Source organism: Vicia villosa, unplaced genomic scaffold (assembly GCF_029867415.1).
Source record: "Vicia villosa cultivar HV-30 ecotype Madison, WI unplaced genomic scaffold, Vvil1.0 ctg.000232F_1_1_3, whole genome shotgun sequence".
NCBI classification, from domain to species: Eukaryota; Viridiplantae; Streptophyta; class Magnoliopsida; order Fabales; family Fabaceae; genus Vicia; species Vicia villosa.
In genome coordinates this window covers 834,874-855,919 of record NW_026705087.1, presented here as the reverse complement: position 1 = coordinate 855,919, position 21,046 = coordinate 834,874, and the positions used below count along the sequence as shown (strand labels likewise).

Below are 21,046 nucleotides of genomic sequence, written 5' to 3'. Positions count from 1 at the left end.
ATTAAGAAAGAAAACTAGTGGACCAAGTTACATATTTGACTAAAGGATGCTTTCTTAGCAAGTCTCTTAGCCATTTAATATTTGTAATTCAAAGTCAATATAAAGGCATGTAAGCTATGCTTTGTAAAAATCATCAGATCTGAAAAATCAAATTTCATTTCCTCTTGCTCTCTCCTACTATTTCCACCACCACCACCACCACCACCACCACCACCAAGACTTTCCACAAAAATCAATGGCAGATTGGTCTCAGCTTCCTAAAGAACTTCTGCAATTAATATCAGAAAAATTGAATAGTGAATTCTACCTCACTCGCTTTCGTTCTGTCTGTTCCACGTGGAGATTTTCCATACTAAAACCATACAACCATTTCCCCTTGAATCTTCCGCACTTCTTTGACTCCAATAATTCCGTTATCCACAAACTCTGCAAACACAACATCTTTCTCATCAAACCACCCTCAACACCAAACCAACAAACTCCCCGCCCTTGGTTGGTCAGAATCAGTCCAACTTCAACGGGGAAATTTAACCTCTGGCATCCCCTTTTGTTTCACCATCGTATACCATTCAGCCTGCTTGACTTCAACCACCTCTCCGTCTTTGATCTCGGACACATTTATGTTGAGGGAATGTTTTATCCAAATTCATCTACCACTGTATATCAACATTATGATCGCGGTGTTGCCACGTTTCAAGGGGGACAGATTCTGGATATTGTCGCACACAAGTACATCGGGCAGCTGATGATGTTCCGTTGTGGGGACGATGATTGGACTAAGCTCCCCAATGTGGCACATTTCAACCAAGACATTTGCATTTTTAAAGGTCGGCCTTGTGTAACATATAGAACTGGTCGAACTTTGATGATTGGATCAGATTTGAGCGTTCATTTGGTGGCTAAGCCGATGCTTCGTGCCGATGGATGTGGCACTGTTAGCATTATAGTGGAAAATGAGTCTGAGTTGTTGCTAGTTCACAAATATAAAGATCATTATGATCGTGATGATTACGATGACGATGATTATGATGATGATGATGATGATGATGATGATGATGTTCATAATGATGATGAGATTGTCAGGATTGATGTATTTAGGCTTGATCAAAAAGAGAAAAAGCGGTTGAAGCTGGCAAATTTAGGGGATAGGGTTTTGTTTTTGGGGCAAGGCTATTCGTTCATTGCTTCTGCGCTGGATTTGGGTTTTGACAATGGGAATTTTGTGATTTATTGTAATGATAATTTTGATGCAGCGAGTGAAATGAGTATTTTTCACTTCGACCAACAACGAAATTCACTTTTTTCTGATTATCCACATTACTTCAAGTTGGTCTGGCCACCTCCGGAGTGGATCACCAGTAGATGTTTGTAAGAGAGTAAGTTATTTGAATTGAAATTTCCTAATGTTATAGTGATTGATAGCGTATTATTGTGACTACTTTTCTTTTTCATATGCAGCTATTTCTTTTCTGACTTAGGAACTACTTAACTCACTCTTGAAGTTTAATTCAAATTAGGGTGTACTACTTATGAGATTTAATCTTTGAACGCAGTGGTATGGTTTTTGGCAGCATACTTTCTGTCAATACCAGTAAGTTACAAAATAATCTAGTTAAACATGCTATAGAAAAAATGTAGCACAAATAAATGGCTAATTTGGTTCTTCCTAATTCTTGAAAGATATACTTAAATATGGTTGTAGTTCAGACAATTATTCTATTTGTTGTCTCTAACTTTTATTATGGGATATACGTTCAATTATACATCCTCAGTTTTTTTACTGTATCCACTTGTCAATCTTTAGAATAACTTCAACTCTAAGACTAAGTTGCAGTGTTATCAAATTCAAATAGCGGCACAATGGCCACTATGGCAGATATACATGGCGGAGTTTTGGACTTGTCGCAATGGTAAATATTGGTCGATATTGGGGTTTTTCTGCTATAACAGTGCAGCAAAGCAACCAGTATGGTCGGATTTTTTGGCGCTCCGCCATCTGCCATACACAACACTGCTGAGTTGAATAGAGATCAATTCAAATGATATATTGGTAATTCGGTGGCAAACATGTTGTCACTCTATTTGCAATGAAAGGTCTTCCTACATACATCTACCTCTTTCTTTCTCTCTGATGTAAAACTTCTGTACCATTACATGTGATTTGTCATCACATGTTTTATATCTTGGTTGGACAATAGAAGAACCATTGTGAAGCTTTCTTTCCTTTCTAAAAAGTGATTTTTTTAATTCTAATCTGTCTTTAGCTTGTGTTTGAAGAAGAGTACTTAGCCATGGAAGGAGAGAGTTGATGTTTGCAGCTGTTGCTGTTTGTTCTGTTGCTGGTGTTGCAATGGCAGATGAAGATGAACCTAAAAGAGGTACCCCAGAAGCCAAGAAAAAGTATGCCCCTGTTTGTGTCACTAACCCAACAGCCAGGATTTGTCGCAATTGAGGGTTTTGGTTTAACTTTCTTGATTGGTAATGTACTTCATTAAAATCGGCTCATCAAAATACTAACCGTTTTTTTGAAACCGTCACATTTTATGTTTTTCGCTTTTCCTTGCAGCTTCAACTAAATATTTTTTTTTTGCATTAGTTACATCCTCATGAGAACTAATATGCAAAACTGACTCCAACACAGTAAGAAATGCTAACTAACTAATTTTCTTACCAACACTTAAAATACGTTGATATTTTTCTCGACTTTTCCATTTTCGGAGAATCTCGCATTGTGCTAATGATTTTTGGTTTAGACCGATTTAGAGACTTTGCTTTGCTTTGGCTTAAAATGAAGCCCCCGCAAGTAGAATAAAATGAAGCCCTTGCAAGTAGACAGTGGATTTGGTCTTCCAAGTTATTTGGTACTTGGACTGAATACCGAGTTTAAAAAAAAGGAAATTTCAATTTAATTAGTAAAAAAACAATCATCATCTTGGACTTCAAATTCTAAAAAAACACATTTTTCTGCATAAAATTGTATAATACAGTTTGATGAACTACAAAGTTTGGAATCTATAATTAAATCGATAAAGATATCTAAAGAAAAATGATATTTGAAAAACATTTGTTACAGCTATCATTTATTGTTACGAATTTTGCAATTTCACATTTGAAAACTTTATATTGGTAGATTTTGAATTAATCTAGCGATGAGCATATGTGATCCCTTGCGTATTTTCCAGGGGCACATTTGAAAACTTTACGGTGATATAAGGTAGGAATTCATCAGACTCTCCTTATAAATTAACCTAAAGATTTTGATAGGGAGCAAACGCGAGAAAGATTTTCACAGGGTGAAAACACATAATATCATCGGCCCCTTCTTTCGCTTAATTGTGTGTCCGAAGTGACAAACAATGGAACTTGATGGGTTCTTCATGTAAAATAAAACTCTTAGTGTAAGTTCAAGGCCGAAACCTAAGCACAAATTTGAAACATTCGCTTTCTTTGTGCTTCAACGTAAAAACACATATGGAACCTGTTGGGCTATCTGCTCAAACTTTCTCACTATAAAAAAGAATCCCCGAAACTTTATGATATTGATGAAGTAATAATAATAGAGTGAATGTCGAAATCCAAAACAAACAGAGTGTGTCTTTACAAGGGCTTAGTAATAAAATGGAAGCATGCGCTAAAGATAAGTCAAACCCAATTTAGCTTTCGACAATGTTGGAAGAGCCAACTCTAAAATAGCAAGAACAACTTTGATTAGGAAGCCAACTCGATTATCAGCTAAGAAACTCTCTCGATCCAACCGACTTGACAACTTTAGAAAAGACAATCAAAGAAAGAGTCAGACTATAAATAGGATAGACATTGTCATTAAATTAGCTCAGTCAGAATTATTAAAGTCAATTTAGCTTAACTAGATGCAACCTTGATGGAAGAAGAATTATTGCTTAAAATATTGAAAGAAATAAAAATGAAAGTACATAATGCATTTGTCAACTTTCTATTGTTCAAACATCTCACACATGGATCCATTTTTCACTTAAAGGTAACATAATCAAAACCCTAACCCTGATTCCTCTTTCACCTCTTTTACACTATCTAGGCTCACCACCAGTGAAGCAGCCATGGCAGATTGGTCCGAGCTTCCAAAAGATCTTCTGCACTTAATATCCGAAAAACTCAACAGTGATTTCTACATTCTTCGTTTTCGTTCTGTCTGTTCCACATGGCGCCTTTCCATACCTAAACCTCACAACCATTTCCCCTTGAAGCTCCCGCACTTTTCCCGTCGCAACAAACTATACAATCACAGCATCTTTCTCATCAAACCACCCGCAACACCCAACCAACAAACTCTCTACCGCCCTTGGTTGGTCAGAATCTGTCGAACTTCAACCGGAAAGTTTAACCTATGTCACCCCCTTTCACGTCACAGATTTAATATACCTTCTGATTCGAGGGTTCTTGACTTCAGCCAACTCTCTGTCTTCAATATCCAAGAGGTTTATATTCGCGGAGTGTCATATCAAAATTCATCTACCATTGGATTTTGTCATTTTGATCGCTCTGTTGCAACGTTTCAGAGGGAACATATTCTGGAGATTGTCACAACCGATAGAAACTCCGGGGAGATGGTGATGTTCCATCGCAGAGGCAATGGTTTGACTAAGATCCCCAATGTGGCACCATACTACCAAGGCATGTGCATTTTTAAAGGCCGGCCTTGTCTAACCGACGATACTGGTCGGACTGTGATGATCGGATCAGATTTGAGCGTTCACTTGGTGGCTGAGCCTGTTTCGGGTGACGATCTCGATGGCCTCATTTACATTATGGTGGAAAATGAGTCTGAGTTGTTGCTTGTTCACAACTATGAAGATGATTATGAAAGTGATGATGATTATGATAAATATGATGAGCCTATTGATGTGTTTAGGCTTGACCAGAAAGAGAAAAAGTGGCTGAAGTTGGAAAATTTAGGGGATACGGTTTTGTTTTTGGGACATGGCTATTCGTTTGCTATATCGGCGTCAGATTTGGGTTTGGACAATGGGAATTTTGTGATTTATTGTAACTATATTCGTAACGAAATCAGGGTTTTTCCCTTGGATCAACACAGGACTTTTCCGTTGTCTGATTATCCAGATTATGTCAAGTTGTTCTGGCCACCTCCGGAGTGAATCGTCAGTAGGTGTTTGTGACAAAGTAAGTTATTTGCATTGAAATTTTCTAATATAATAGTGATTGATAGTGTATTATTGTGCCTAGTTTTCTTTGTTATATTGGATCAAATTTGCAACTAGTACTTTTGGAAATAGGATTATTGAAATGATCTTCATCTTACATTTTGGGTCATGAGTTTTTCCAACTAGTAGCTAATATTTTATGAAGTGTGGAAGATTCTGCTCTCTGCTTTTTGGCATAAAGCTCAAGATAAAACTAGTATTGCATTTTTTCACCAAGGCAACAATGTCTATACTTGTTATAAGAAAGAGGGATAACTATTGAGTTTGTATGGAAGTTTCTGTGAATTGGTTTTTGATTTTATGCTCTAATTTTGCGGGAAGGGTGGAGTTACAAGTAGTTGTTGCAAAGTTATTAAGAGAAATTAGTAGTTGATGCTTAATTGGCCAAAAGGGAAAACATTGAACGAAACATTATGCATTTTGTCATCATATTTTGTTTTCCATATATACAAGTAAATTTCTAAACAAATCTAGTTAGGATGAAAACTATTTGTATCTTTTAATAACATGCTACAGGTAAAAAGATTGATTTTCTTTTTATATCGATATAACTGATCAGTTCAAATGATATGTTGGTAATTTGGTGGAGTATTAAATTTATGTAGATCTCCTTGGCCTTGCAATGTGTGTGCTAGGAGTGAAATGTGCAAACATGTTGTCACTCTAGGATTCTTCTCTCTCATATAAAACCACCGTACCATTACTTGTTAACTATCAGGTTATATTTCTTGGTGGGCAATAGAAGAACCAATGTGAAGCTTTCTTTCCTTTCTTGAAAGCGATTTTTAAATACCTGTATTTTGTATGGGAATTCATGTATAAAGAGATACATAGGGAATGTTTTGTTTCATTGTTTATTACAGTTCCAAAATGCACAGACGAGCGTTTTAAAGCGGTGGCCTAAAATGCTTTGTTTATTTCCATGTATTGAAGTTGTTTTTCGGTGTTTCTCCTCATTTTTTTTACTTGTTAATTGAATTCATTTGTATTTCAACTAGCTTATGCAATCAGAGCAAATCAAAATAGTTTAAGAAACCGACACAAAGGTATCGGTGTCGCCTAAAAATGTTTTTTTTAATTAATTGCAGTGTTTGTTAGTTATATTTGTGAGCTACTGCGTGTTCTTATTTAACACGTCCATATTTTGTTTTGTAGGTATTGAATAATTCTAATCCATCTTTAGCTTGTGATTGAAGAAGAGTACTTAGCCATGGTGGATCCCTTTTCTTTAACATCATTCCGAAAGCTTCGCCTTGGTAAATGTTTATTTGAACAAATTGGATCACCTTGTGGATGATATGATTCATAGTTCCTGGTATGCAGAGATCTGTGCATAAAATTCAAATTTATATGAAAGTATGGTCCGTATATTGAGTGAGTGGTCAATGGTCCCCACATGTCTAGATGCAGTAGGTCAAGTTTATGCAACTCTACCAGAAACTAGAATAAAAATGCAATTTCTTATGTTCTGCAAAGTGATAAGTATCTCATATTAAAGGATCATGTACAAGTAAATAACAATTCAGTATGTGAAAGTTTCTATAGAATTTTCGTCAAAAAAAAAACATATCCTTTAATTTCCGTTATGAATATGCATTTCTTGACCTTAAGCATCAACTTTGATATCAGAGACAATAGTTAATGTATATTAAATTGAACCAAAAACTTAAGTCAGGATTTGGATAAAAAAGTAAATGACATGGAGAATGGCTTTTAGGAAACGGATTGATTGATAAAAAAATGGTATGCAATTAGAGCTGTCAAATAAGCCCTATATTTGAAAGCCCCACTTATTTAGCCCCATCAAAGCCCTAATATATTAAGCCCTTATTATTAGAAATTTATTTTAGGCCCTAAAATATTAGGCCCTTTCCATAATACAATTTTTTTTGGCCCCATTAAAAGGCCCTATTTTATTCCAAAAACTTGCACCTAGATTATATTTCTATGTCGATAAAATCATTATACACATAAAACTATATATAGCCTGAATCGATAAAATAACTATAAGATCCAGTTCTCTTGATTCGTTGTTATCTGTTATAGCTTAATAAAGTGCTTATTGTTTAAGCTATTTCAATAAGTGTATGTTTGGATCATATGTTTATATGTTGTGTTCAACTTTATTTCAATAATAAGCTCTCTATGATTGATAGCTTTTGAAAACAAATTATGTAGATGTGTGTTTTCTTTGGCTCTTTCAACAAGTGTTTAAAGTAGTAGATAAGCTAATATAAGTTAATCTGAAAATATGATAGTGTTGCTAACTGCACTGTCAACACTACTGCAATTTAGTACTAATTTTGTTTTGAATAAAAGTACTGAGAATAAAAAGATAAATGGGGAGAGAGAGGTTTGTTTTGTTTAAGTAAAAGAAAAAGTGAAAAAAAAAACGTGATCTAGAAATGAGAAAGAGAGATGTGCAACATGTAAACTTTGCCTTGGATGGAATAACTTTTTGTGGTTGTTGATTTTTGTTACTGAGTTCTATGTGTTTTTTAGTTTTTCAATTTCAGATGGACACACAATGTAATTTTTTTTTTTTTTCAAAATTATGTTTTTTTAATTTTATTTGGGCCTTATGGCCCCTTTTAAATTTTAGGGCCTTCTATCTTTAGGCCCTATGTATTTGAGGGCTTACTATTGTTAAACTTTTTTAGGCCCTCTTAATATTGGGGTTGGGGTCCAAATTAATTGGCCCCTTAAATTGACACCTCTACATGCAATGCATAGGATAAAAAACTTTTACAAATTTTTTGTTGAAATAAGAGTTCCTTACCAAGTACCAACACCTAGAATATGCTATAGATGTTTTTTCTCGACTCTTCCACTTTTTTTTTTTGGAGAGTCTCGATATGTGCTAACGATTTTTGGGTTAGACTAATTCATACAAACTTTTGCTTTGACTTAAAATGAAGCCCCCTGCAAGAGGACAATGGAATCAGTTTCCCAAATTATTTGATACTTGGACCGGATATCGGGTTTTAAAAAGAATTCAGTTTAACTAGTCAAAAAACAATCATCATCTTGAACTTCAAATTCTAAAAAATATACAATTTTTCTCTTTAAAACGGTATAATATAATTTGACGAACTACAAAGTTTGGAATCTATAATTAAGTTGATAGAGAAATTTGAAATGATATTTGAAAAACATAGGTTAGGGCAGACACCGTCATTAAATTAGCTCAGTCAAAAATTTTAAAGTCAACTTGGCCAAACTAGGCGCGGCCTTGATGGGAGAAGAATAATTACTGAAAAATATTAGAAAGAAATAAAAATGAAATTTAAATTACCACGGAGACCACATGTTTACTTAACCCTTATAAAAAATTTAGAGAATCTCTTATTCCACCCCTTGGGATTCTTAGGCACCATGTGCGTTTCCAAAAATACCCCCTGTTTCCGTAGATGTATCTCTGGACGCACTTGTTTTTACTTAACGTTGATTTTTTTCAGATGCACCTACAGAAGTTTTCCTGTCATGTATCTACGGAAACATTTAATGTCAAAACCGCGCCAGACTCTTCTTCTCCCTCATTCACAAAACTTTTCATTTTCACAAAATTCTCTCAAACTCTCCCAACCTCAAAAAATCTTCCTCCCACAAAAGTTGTTATTTTTCCCCCGAGTTCGATAAGAAATATCAACATCAACGATCAACACACTCCAACTTGTTCGAAGTTCAATTTAATCGGTAAGTTTTCGAGTTTTTTTAGTTATTTTTGAGTATTTCCCGTAATAGAGTTAGAATACACTTTTAGGTGTAGAAATCATTAGATAGTATTAGAAACATAGTTTAGAGACAATGTAGGTATTGTTTGTTGTGTACAATGCACGATCAAGGGCTCAAAATTTGGATTTTCAAGGTATTAAACAATAAAGACGTTAGACATCGTGATAGTGCACAGACTAAGGAAAGGGGTAAACCCGTCATTTGGAGGGTTTATCAAAGGAGAAATAAAACAAATAAGTAATATAATATTATTGTGTTAGTTTAAATTCAAATAGTTAGTTATCGGCGGTTATTGGCTGATGTTGTGGATTGTATTTAAGTTTGTCGTTTGTTGTCTTTTAGGTTATGTGAGAAGTTATTTTGGAAGTTATTAGGCTTGAAGAAGTTATCTTCTGAGAGAGCAAACTTCTCTTGTAGTTTTTTCAGATTGTATTTTCTTTGTTTGTCAATGAAAAATCGCAAGTTCCTTGCAATTTCCCTTTCTCTATAATTCTGTTCTGTTAGTTTCTATCACATCGTGCCAGGACAGGTGAGGTAGTAGACGGTAGAGGCAGAGGGGGTGGTGGACGTAGAGGAGGCACGAGAGGCAAAGGAGACGATGCTACTGTTGTCCGACACACACAGTAGCATCCGTGCTGATTATTTTAACGTCTATATTTTTATTACATTGATGTACTTTTTTTTATTATGTATGACACTATTTGGATGATTTATACGATGTATTAATTTGGTGTACTATATAATATTTAGTTTACATATCACTACTTTGATGCACTATATTTTGATGTATTATTCTGTTGCGAAAAAATGGAGTGTTGGAGTGAGATATCGTGGGTTTAAAATATAGCAGAATGTTCCGTAGGTACATCTGCGGAACATTCTGTTTTTAAGACATTTCGGAGCTATATCTACGAAAGTTTTCTTAATCTGAATGAATTAATTTGATTTTTTTTCCAACGTTTACCATTTTAAACTATTTCTGTAGATACACCTAAGAAAAAAATTCCTAATGTGTATCTCCGAAAACATGAGCTTTAATTTAATTGCGCCAGTGCCTAAAAATATTTTCAAAATTTATTACAATGAAATGTGTTTATATTTAGTACATTTAGTGCATTTGTTATTGAACACGGTTAACTTTCTATCTTTCAACATCTCACACATCAATCTATTTTTATCAAAACCCTAACCCTAATTCCTCTTTCACCCCTTTTACATTCTCTCGTGTCACCGGTTATTCCTACAAGCAGTGAAGTAGCCATGGCAGGTTGGTCTCAGCTTCCAAAAGATCTTCTGCAATTAATATTTGAAAAACTCAACACTGATTTCTACATTCTTCTTTTTCGTTCTGTCAGTTCCACCTAGCGACTTTCCATACCTAAACCTCACAACCATTTCCCCTTGAAACTACCGCACTATTCCGAATACGACAAACTGTACAAACACAACATCTTTCTCATCAAACCACCCACAACACCAAACCAACAAACTCTCCACCCTTGGTTGGTCAGAATCAGTCCAACTTCAACTGAAAAATTTAACCTATGGCACCCCTTTTACCTCGCAGACTTAATTTACGTTCGTATCCAAGCGTGCTCGACTTCAACCAACTCTCTGTCTTTAATATCGAACATATGCATGTTCGCGGAGTGTACTTCCTCCAACAGGTGGATCAACATCTTTTAATATTGGAGTTTCTGAGCTCAGTTATCTTAGAAAGAAACTTCATTTCCCATCCTTGAAGTTTGAGAATCCTCATGTTCCTTAAAATCTCAGATGTTGCCTTTATTCTTTTATCTCTTGACATCATCAACTTGTCTTGAAACTTCTCTTGGATTGACCCAGAGGAACATTAGCCAACTATACAATGATAATTAAAACAAACCCGTAAATCGAAGCAACCCAAGGTTTTTATACAAAACCAACAAAGCTACTAAAATTTGTAGAACCACCAACCACATATTATGCATGTGATAACTGAAGTCGCTAACTCTTTCGGCATCAACCGTCATAAAATTGATTATCTCGCAGCTATTATGACCTTGTTTGGATTGACTTGAAAGCGCGAGAAAGAGAAGGCTATGGCTCAAGGGGAGAACATTCTATTGATAAAGGTTGAAGAATTATTGCTAGGAATTCCAAGGTAAGGGTGAGGTTCCAATTCTATAAGGGTTTACATAATAGTTTGTGGGTTGGAGATTATGATTGTCATTGTTGGATTGAATTTTCTTCATGTTGTGTTCATCTCTTTTATGTGTTAGGTGAAATTGATGTATGATAACGCGTGTTTTGAATGATTGGTTGATTTGTGTGTTGATGATTCATTTGAATGTGATATGTTGATGGAACTGAATTGGTAGAATCTGGAAACACAATATTTTATGAAAATTTGGATTTTTGGAATGTGATGGGCCTGATTTTCGTACACTGAAATTGCAGAAAATTTGCTATAGTTGCAGTGTTATCCAGTTAACACATTTGGGTTAACCGGATAACACAATTAAAAATTAGGAAAAATAGGCTATTGGAGGGGTGTTACCGGTTAACACTTTTGCGTTAATTGGTTACAGTTGCCAAAAATTAAGTATCTAGGCTACTGTAAGTGGCGTAATCGGTTAGCGCTTTTGGGTTAACCGGTTAATGCTATTCTGACAGAATTTTGTAAAACTTCAAAAATTTTCGTATCTTGAGATTCGTGTGTTCGTTTGACGCACTGTTTGAAATTGCTGGTGCAATGTACTTTCATTTAAAAGTCGTTTCATATTTCTGGAAATAATTTAAATTAAGTGTAATGGTGTTGTATGATGTATAATTGTATGTTATAGTGTGAAATATGCGCAAATGCATTTTTGTTGCTTGTATGTTATTATAGTGCTATTGCAGGATGTTTATAGCATGTGTTTGATGTATGGTGGTCAGCATTGGCGTGTTATATTTACTAAGGTGAATGTCATTGTACATTGTTGTTGTTGCATGTTTATTATGTATCATGCATTATGGTGTTTAGACGGTGGTCCATTTTGGTGAGCGTCAATCCTATGGTGTGGATTGCGTGCGAGTAGGTGGTTCCAGGTGAGAATCGTTGAAGAGTTACATATGGTCTCTGGTCCTATGACGGGGATCGAGAGAGAGTGAACCTGAGAGTTCACGTATTGGTACCTCATGCATTGAGTAATGGTGATTGAGTCTCATTGCATTGCATGATTGTTGTGTTGGTTTATGCTTGAATTGAGTAATAATTTTAAAACAAAGTTGTATGTGTTACATGTCATATAATATGAGCATATTTATGTTGATGAAAGTAGCATCCTAATTGTATGAATGTTTTTAAATTACTAGGATTTTATCTTTCATTACATAGGGGGAAATTAGGGAGTTACATAGTGCTTGTGTACTGTGTTGCTGGTTATGTGATGTCAAAAAGGGTGTCATGACATCTCATTTCTGGAAATTTTTGGAGTTTGAAGGAGTTGTAATCTATGTTGATATGTGTATGAGGTTGAGTCCCTCTCTAAGGGTTTGCTGTGTATCACTTTGATTGTTGCGTATAAATCTGATTGTTTTTATTTGCTGGATTTTCAAGTTTGCATGTTGTTCATGTATCTTAATGCTGATTGTGTATCTCTCCTAGTTTGATTTTTGTATGTTTTGTGCAAAGATTGTTTTAGCCAAAATATTGTCAAAGGGGGAAGATTGTTAGGTTTTGGTTTGTTGGCTTCATTTTGGTAAAACAATAAGTTTAACAACATGTTGGACAAGATGTCGTGACATGTTGCTACGACATTACAGTCTGTGTTGTTTCTATTTCTGGAAGATTTGTTTCTAATTTCTAGAAGATTTGTTATGTCATTTGTGGATCAAGTAGCACATTGAAGATTAGATTCTCTGAAGATTTGTTTCAAAGTTGAAGAGATAACAAAATATTTGATTTGCTTGATTGGATGCCAATACCTTTTGCCTTGCATTTAAGGATTTGATTAGATATGATTGGATTTGATTTAATTTGATTTGCAGAAGGTTATATCCATTTTTAATATCGAAGCCCAAGCGCTACACTGGCTTATAAAAAAGGAGTTTAAACTTAAGAAAATCACGAAGATGGGAATAAGGATTGGTATCTTTTAGGGTTTCGTCTGTTCTTTGTATGTCACTCATGTATTTTGTTTCATGCATAAAGTTTGACTGATTGTTCATTGTTCATTGTGATTCACTCATGAGCTTTTAAGCAAGAGTGTAATCTATTTAATTAGGAAGTATTTCTTCTGTTAATTGTTATTGTTGTTGACAATCACAAGTGTGTGATGGAGGAAAGTGAGAGGGGGTTCTCATGTCTAGGAGTGTCCTTGGTAGAAATTTCATAAGGTAGTGATTAGGTAATAAGTTGTAAACTAGGGCTGTTTAGCTTAGAATTAATACTATCATAGTGGATTTCCTTCCTGGCTTGGATGTCCCCATAGTAAGCGAGTTACGTCGAGCTGGGTTAGTAATTGATTGTGTCTTTTACCTTCTGCTATTTACTTCTGCATAATTTATTGTTTTAGTAAAAGTATTATGTCAGCAAATGATGTCTTAACATTTTTCTTGACATTGTGTTTTGGTGTTGGGACATCAGTCTAGACATCTAATTGAAAGTGCCAGAATTTCACGCTCTGTTGGATAAATATGGTATGTGTATCCGCCCCATATCCATGCGGATATCCGTTAAGCGGGTAATCCGTGAGTTTTAAGGTACCCGCGAATATTTATAGATATCCATGGATAACATTTTTTGAATATTTTTTTTAAAACAAATTGTTTTTGAATTTTTTTAGCATCTTTTAAAGACACAAAATGTTAATATCACATATCATCCATACAATCCGCTCTCAATTTAACAACTAAATTTCATCATATTAATTTCTTTATTTTTCACCAAAACATAATAGCATGCAAACATATTTCATTTTTAACAAAAATAAATCAAAGATATTGTGATTTTGAGTTATGGCGAAATAGCAGACGACAAAGAAGTAGGAAAGGAGACACTAGTTGGACAGAGAAAGGGTGGTACTAGTTGGTTGGACGGTAGAATTGTTGAAGTGAGGTATGAAATATTAAAGAAACTTAAATATGAAATTGCCATATAAAATTTGTATAAAATGCGAAAGGTTTGATCTAATGTTATTAAAAGTTAAGATTTGATCCAAGTCTAAAAGGCTTACACTTGGCGTCCATGGATCCTGCGAGTAATAAACTAATAATAGTTAAATAATTTATAATTTATTAACGGATACAGATATCTGCAAGCATGAGCATCATTAAACCTACATCTGTATCTGTTAACAAACGGATATTTAAATATCCATTAAGTTATCAGCTTCATATCCGTGATGAATTTTATCCGCAAATATCAGTGAGTACAATTTTTTTGCTATCACTAACCATATCCTTATATGATCTTCCTTCATCGTTCTCGCTCACTTGCATATCAATCACCTCAGCATAATTTTTTTGGTTGAGATAAGGTCTTAGAGAAGACCTGATTTCCATCTTTGATCTTCTTGATACTTCTCTCTCTTGCAGATCTTATCCAACTTTTGATATTTGAGAATTCTCACTCATTGGCTTATCAGATATCTTCAGTTTCAAATTTTATTTTTTTCTATCAAGAAATGGAGTGTTAAAATCAACAAAAAGAGATCAATTAAATTTGCCTTCAAATTCACATTGAATTTTGAGATGTTTTGGATTTTTTTTAGAGTGAAGACTCATTTTAGTCATTCACAAAATTTGGAGAGTCCAGATTAATTTCAAAGAAAAAAAAGTCTCTATTTAATCTCTTGCAAAATTTAACCGATCCATGTTAGTCTTTGTGAATATTTTTTTCAAACCGGTTCTTTTTCCTACTTTTGAACAGTGACTGGACCACAAATGTATTATTTTTGCTTACGTGAACTTATTATTTTTATTACCAATTATTTTTAAATCCGTGTAATAATTATTTTTTATTTTAATTTTAATTACTTATTGAGAGAAAGCTAAAAAAATATCAAATTTGCACAAAGCAATGATTGAATCAAGGACCCCTCGGTCAATGGACAATTACTCTACCACCAAACCAGTGTATTTTTCATATTTTAATTTACAAATAACACTTATATTAATATATATATATTTTTTTAATTATTAGTAATACTTAATATATTTTTGTTCCTAACAAAAAAAATCCTATATAATCTCTTACAACATTTAATTGGGTCATGTTAGTCTCATATGTTCAATCCTACATTCTAGTACTATCACATTGAAATCAGGGAGAAAAATTCTACATTACCATCAGATACATTATAGATGTACCATCAAATTCAAAATATTATAGTACCATCAAATTCCAAAACATTATACCTACAAATAAAACTTCAAAATCTAAAACATCTAGTATCACCAAAATAAAATCAACAAAACAAACAAAGTGTCATAAAATTGATTGTATATTTTACCTTATGCTATTTACTTCTGCATAATTTATTGTTTTGGTAAAAGTATTCTGTCAGTAGATGATGGTCTTAACATTTGTCTTGACATTGTGCTTTGGTGTTGGGACATCAGTCTTGACATCTAATTGAAAGTGCCAAAATTTCATGCTCCGTTGGATAAATATGATATACGTATCCGCCTCATATCCATGTGAGTATTCGTTAAGCGTCAATTACAACTCCAATTAACGTTGTACCAACAATTACAACTCCAAAAGACAAACTAAATAAAGTAGCAGGAAACGTCAAATTGGCCGCCATTGTTTAAATCCAAGAGTATACATGAATTTTGGACAACTAAGTCCAATTTCAGAAGATTGAGATGAACGTGTAGGGGAAAATGAAGGTGTTAATGATTGAATCAATGAAGTTTTAACTGTTGAAAGACGTCAAATGAAAAATGGACGTAATATGTGGTTAAATAAATAGGATTTTTTTGTTAGGGATAAAAAGCTCTTAATATTTTTAGTAATTAAAAAATAATAAAAAAATATATTGATATAATTGTTATTTGCAAATTATAGCATGAAAATTACATTGGTTTAACTCGTAGAGCAAGTTGTTCCTTAACCAAGGTGTTTGAAAGTAGAAACACATTTCTCTGGGTTCAACTTCCATGGCAGATCATTAATGAGGTACAGCTGAGAAAGCAAACTACTTTCTCTTATTCACCATTTCACACTTTACTATCTATCCTTTTATTCATTTTAACTCTTTTTTCTAACCCTAACTTACTATTCCTCCAACCATAACCCTAACCCTAATTCCCTTTTTGCACCTTCATATTCTCTCGGTTCACCCATGGCGGATTGGTCTCAGCTTCCAAAAGATCTTCTGCAATTAATATCCCAAAAACTCAACAATCATTTCTACATTCTTCGTTTTCGTTCTGTCTGTTCCACATGGCGACTTTCCATACCTAAACCTCACAACCATTTCCCGTTGAAACTCCCGCACTTTTCCCGTCGCAACAAACTATACAATCACATCATATTTCTCATCAAACCACCCGCAACACCAAACCAACAATCTCTCTACCGCCCTTGGTTGGTCAGAATTAGTCCAACTTCATCCGGAAAATTTAACCTATGGCACCCCCTTGGAGTACATTATATTACACAATTACCTTCTGATCTGCGCGTGCTCGACTTCAACCAACTCTCTGTCTTTAATATCGAAGAGATTTATATTCGCGGAGAGTCATATCCAAATTCATCTACCACTAGATTTTATCATTATGATCGCTCTCTTGCAACGTTTCAGAGGGAACAGATTCTGGATATTGTCACAAGCCATAGAAACTCCAAGGAGATGGTGATGTTCCGTTGCGGAGGCAATGGTTTGACTAAGATCCCCAATGTGTCAAGCTTCTACCAAGGCATGTGCATTTTTAAAGGTCGGCCTTGTGTAACATACCAAAATGGTCGGACTGTGATGATTGGATCAGATTTGAGCGTTGATTTGGTGGCTGAGCCTGTGTTTGGTGACGAACTCAATGGTGACATTTACATAATGGTGGAAAATGAGTCTGAGTTGTTGCTTGTTCACAACTATGAAGAAGATTATGATAGTGATGATGATTATGATGAATATGAGCCTATTGATGTGTTTAGGCTTGACCAGAAAGAGAAAAAGTGGCTGAAGTTGGAAAATTTAGGGGATACGGTTTTGTTTTTGGGACAAGGCTATTCGTTTGCTATATCCGCGTCGGATTTGGGTTTGGACAATGGGAATTTTGTGATTTATTGTAACTATAATCATAACGAAATCAGGGTTTTTCCCTTGGATCAACACCGGACTTTTCTTTTGTCCGATTATCCAGATTATTTCAAGTTGTTCTGGCCACCTCCGGAGTGGATCGCCAGTAGGTGTATGTAACAAAGTAAGGTATTTGCATTGAAGTTTCCTAATGTTATATTGACTGATAGTGTATTATTGTGCCTTGTTTTCGTTGTTAGATTGGGTAAAATTTGCAACTAGTACTTTTGGAAATAGGGATGTTGAAATGATCTCCATCTTACATATTGACCATGACTTTTTTCAACTAATACCTTCTTTGTTAAGTTGAAATTGGTATTTGGGATTCTATTTTTGCCTAAGTTCCTTACCTTCTTTGTTAAGTTGAAATTGGTATCTGGGCTTCTATTTTTTCATAAGTTTCTTTATTTAACTTCTAGAAGTTTGACTCAAATTAGGGATTAATAAGTGCAACATGAGATTTAATGTTAGAGGACTTTAGGTCTTGGACATAATTCATTGATTAGAATTTAGAAGTGTGGAAGATTCTGCTATATGCTTTAACATGCTTTTTGGCATAAAGCTCAAGATAAATCTAATCCTCCTGTCAAGACAACAATGTTCATACTTGTTATATGAAAGAGGGATAACTGTTGAGTTTGTATGGAGGTTTTTGCAAATTGGCCTTTCCTTGTGATATTTTGGTACCATGATAGTGGTGGATTGAAAATCAGACTTAAACTTAGTTAAGAGAATGTAGAGTAGGTAAAACTATCTATTTATCCATGTTTTGTGGTTTAGATTAAGCATTACTGTCATTGGAATAATTTGGCATCCATTCTACTTTCTACTTGTCATGCTTTTGAATAATTAATAAAACCTTATGTCACTGTTGTTTCTGAGGTTATCTTATACAACTGTTATCACTCTATTTGCAATGGAAAGTATTCCTACATTCATCTACCTCACAAGTCTTGCTTTTGTCATTGGCACCGGTGTTGTTTTCTCTCTGATATTGAACCATTGAACCTGTCAGTGTTTCTGAAATATTCTTATGCAGTATGCTTCATTCGTCATCACCGAGCATTTATTTGCAATGTTTATTACTTATATTTGTGAGCTATTGTCTGTTCTTATTTAACATCTTCATATTTTCTTTTGTAGGTTTTGAAGAGTTTAATCAATCTTTAGGTTGCTTTGGTCTCTGATAAGAATCATGTAATCGTGTTGTAGCATATGGAAAAGAATTGTGCATCTATGGTTCAATCAAGTTACTCATAAGTAAACATAGAGTGACTATTGTGAATATTCTTATCAGCACAAATTATGAACTTGGTATCTGTATTATCACTGTTGGATTCATTGCATGTTTTTTCCTCCATAGGTAACAGAGTAATTTATTTGCATTGAATTGATAGTGTATTATTGTGCCTAGTTTTCTTTTTTAGATTTGATTAATTATTATTATTATTATTATTATTATTATTATTATAATCAAATATTTGGTTTAATTATTGATTTGTTATTAAAAATATATTTTTTTAAAATTACACCAAGACAGCAGTGTCCATACTTGCTATAAGAAAGAGTTTTGGTAATAAAAAGAGTGATAACTATTGAGTTTGTATGGAGGTTTTTGCAAATTGGCCTTTTTGATTAGATGCTCTAGTTTTGTTGTTGCGCATAGTAGGGAAAAAGAGAAAATCTCTGAACCGAGTGTTGTGTTTTTTTAGGGGTGTTCGTTGGTTCGGGTAAATCCGAACCAAACTAGAATCTGAATTAAACTAAAGTGTTTGGGTTACACATTTTTCTTTGTTAGTAGGTGTTTGTAACAAAGTAAGTTATTTGCATTGAAATCACTAATGAAATAGTGTGTTATTGTGCTTAGTTTTCTTTGTTAAATTGGATAAAATATGCAACTAGTACTTTTGGAAATAGGAATACTGAAATGATCTTCATCTTACATTTTGACCATGAGGTTTTCCAACTAATACCTGATAGCATATGCCGATTACTGTCATAGGAATAAAGACAATGAAAACCTGCCATGCAACCTGTGAAACAAATGCTGGTGCACTCCAAAATACAAAAATGATCAAAGCTATTGTGTATAAAAACTTGTTTAATAAATCTTGTTCAGTCTTTCTGAGCTCAGTTATCTTAGAAAGAAACTTCATCTCCCATCCTTGAAGTTTGAGAATCCTCATGTTCCTTAAAATCTCAGATGTCGCCTTCATTCTTTTATCTCTTGACATCATCAACTTGTCTTGAAACTTCTCTTGGATTGACCCCAGAGGAACATTTGCCAACATTACAATGATAATTGCAACAAACCCGGAAATCAAAGCAATGCCAAGGTTTTTATACAAAACCAACAAAGCTACTAAAATTTGTAGAACCACCAACCACAGATCATGCAGGTGATAACTGAAGTCCCTAACTCTTTTGGCATCAACCATCATGAAATTGATTATCTCGCCATTAGTATGGCCTTGTTTGGATTGACTTGAAAGCGTCAAAGTTTTGTTATAGATGACGGTTACAAGAAGTGCTTGGATTCTAACTCCAACCTGCCGCAGCATGAAATTCTATTGCCTCCTTGTCAGGCACTCCATAAGCTTTGCCACAAAAAATGCAGAAACCAAAACTAGTCCCTCATATTCAAATAATCAGAGTTAAAGTATTGCTAACAGTGAGTTTTTTCCACAACAATGACAGTAAAAGTATTGCTAACAGCAGTAAATGAAAGAAACCAAATAAGCCATGCAAGAAAACAGGTTTCACATTCATAATGTCCTTGAATAAGTTGAGCTTGTTGTTGAACCTTAAAAGGATTCTAAGAAATTGTGTGGTTTCAGAATGAAGAGTTTTTGCATATGTAGAATAAAAACATAGTTCTTATGTAGATACTACTATTGAAGCGTTTGTCTAGCTAATACCTTGGGTAAGTTGACATTATCATCTACACTTCAATTTTTCAGTTAATAGTTTGATTTTATTTCTATATCATTATTATCATAAGGAAGGTTGTGCTGTTAGTTGCATTGTGGGATTGAGCTAGTACATATTTCTAATTAAATAATATTTGAAAATTTCTTTTCCAACCTCCCAACTCTCTAGCCCACCTCTGGTGAAAAACCCAAACTACCCCTGACTTCGGAAGTTCATTTCCGAAATGCAAGAAAAAGGTGTTTTCGGAGATGCATCTCCGAAAGCGCCTTTTTTTTTGAAAAAATTGTCTTATTTCGGAAGTTCATTTCCGAAAACACCATTTCGGAAATGAACTTCCGAAATAATGCGCGTTCTGCAGATTTAACAAAACACTCCCCCTCCCCCATTCATTTACCCTAACTCAAATCAAAACACAACCCCTCTTCAAATTTTCTGCCAAAATCAAGTGTAAGATCAAAGAGCATTCCCAAGTCTTCTTCCAAACTCATCATCAAACACTAATTGGTAAGTTCTACATTGTTTTTTCAAGTTTTAGATCTATTTGAATAAACTCTAATAGGGTGTTTAGAAACTGAAAAAATCACATTAAGATAGGTTAGTACTGATATTAGGATGTTTAGTAGGCATAAGAGTAGTTTTGGTTTAGGTTTTTTGGGTCTGCCATTGAAGGTTGCAGAAAAGCTCTGCGCAGGGGTGTTTCGGAAGTTCATTTCCGAAAACACCTCCATCCCAGTTTCGGAAATGAACTTCCGAACTGTATCAGAAGTGCATTTTTTTTGTTTTTTCATTTGTCTCGCATATTAATCGATTTCAATTGTTTACAGGAACATGTCAGGCAACCAGCCAGCACGCATCAGACAGGGCAGGGAGTCCTAGACTGCGTCGGCTAGACGCAAGCGGGCGGCGGCG

General features: G+C 34.5%; 3 protein-coding genes across 4 annotated transcripts; all 3 read left to right on the top strand.

The window, feature by feature from the left end:
- The first annotated feature begins 90 nt into the window (after nt 1–90).
- LOC131625661 (F-box protein SKIP23-like) lies at nt 91–2,424 on the top strand. The gene is made up of 2 exons (XM_058896503.1): nt 91–1,376; nt 1,459–2,424. The coding sequence occupies exon 1, from the start codon at nt 236–238 to the stop codon at nt 1,370–1,372; it is 1,137 nt and encodes a 378-aa protein (XP_058752486.1). The 5' UTR covers nt 91–235; the 3' UTR covers nt 1,373–1,376; nt 1,459–2,424.
- Nucleotides 2,425–2,458: 34 nt separating this feature from the next.
- Nucleotides 2,459–6,815, top strand: LOC131625663 (F-box protein SKIP23-like). Its single transcript, XM_058896504.1, has 2 exons — nt 2,459–5,157; nt 6,354–6,815. The coding sequence occupies exon 1, from the start codon at nt 4,077–4,079 to the stop codon at nt 5,130–5,132; it is 1,056 nt and encodes a 351-aa protein (XP_058752487.1). The 5' UTR covers nt 2,459–4,076; the 3' UTR covers nt 5,133–5,157; nt 6,354–6,815.
- A 9,219-nt stretch (nt 6,816–16,034) lies between these two features.
- On the top strand, nt 16,035–18,532 carry LOC131625628 (F-box protein SKIP23-like). Of its 2 annotated transcripts, none has more exons than XM_058896472.1 (2): nt 16,035–17,330; nt 18,350–18,532. In XM_058896472.1, the coding sequence occupies exon 1, from the start codon at nt 16,250–16,252 to the stop codon at nt 17,324–17,326; it is 1,077 nt and encodes a 358-aa protein (XP_058752455.1). In that variant the 5' UTR covers nt 16,035–16,249; the 3' UTR covers nt 17,327–17,330; nt 18,350–18,532. The 2 variants fall into 2 exon arrangements, with proteins under 2 accessions (XP_058752455.1, XP_058752454.1); XM_058896471.1 differs by having other exon boundaries at nt 16,035–17,335.
- The last annotated feature ends 2,514 nt before the right edge of the window (nt 18,533–21,046 follow it).

Excerpts from the sequence above, each read along its gene's own strand:
- LOC131625663 (XM_058896504.1), top strand. The coding sequence starts at position 4,077 with ATGGCAGATTGGTCCGAGCTTCCAAAAGATCTTCTGCACTTAATATCC.
- LOC131625628 (XM_058896472.1), top strand. The coding sequence starts at position 16,250 with ATGGCGGATTGGTCTCAGCTTCCAAAAGATCTTCTGCAATTAATATCC.
- LOC131625661 (XM_058896503.1), top strand. The coding sequence starts at position 236 with ATGGCAGATTGGTCTCAGCTTCCTAAAGAACTTCTGCAATTAATATCA.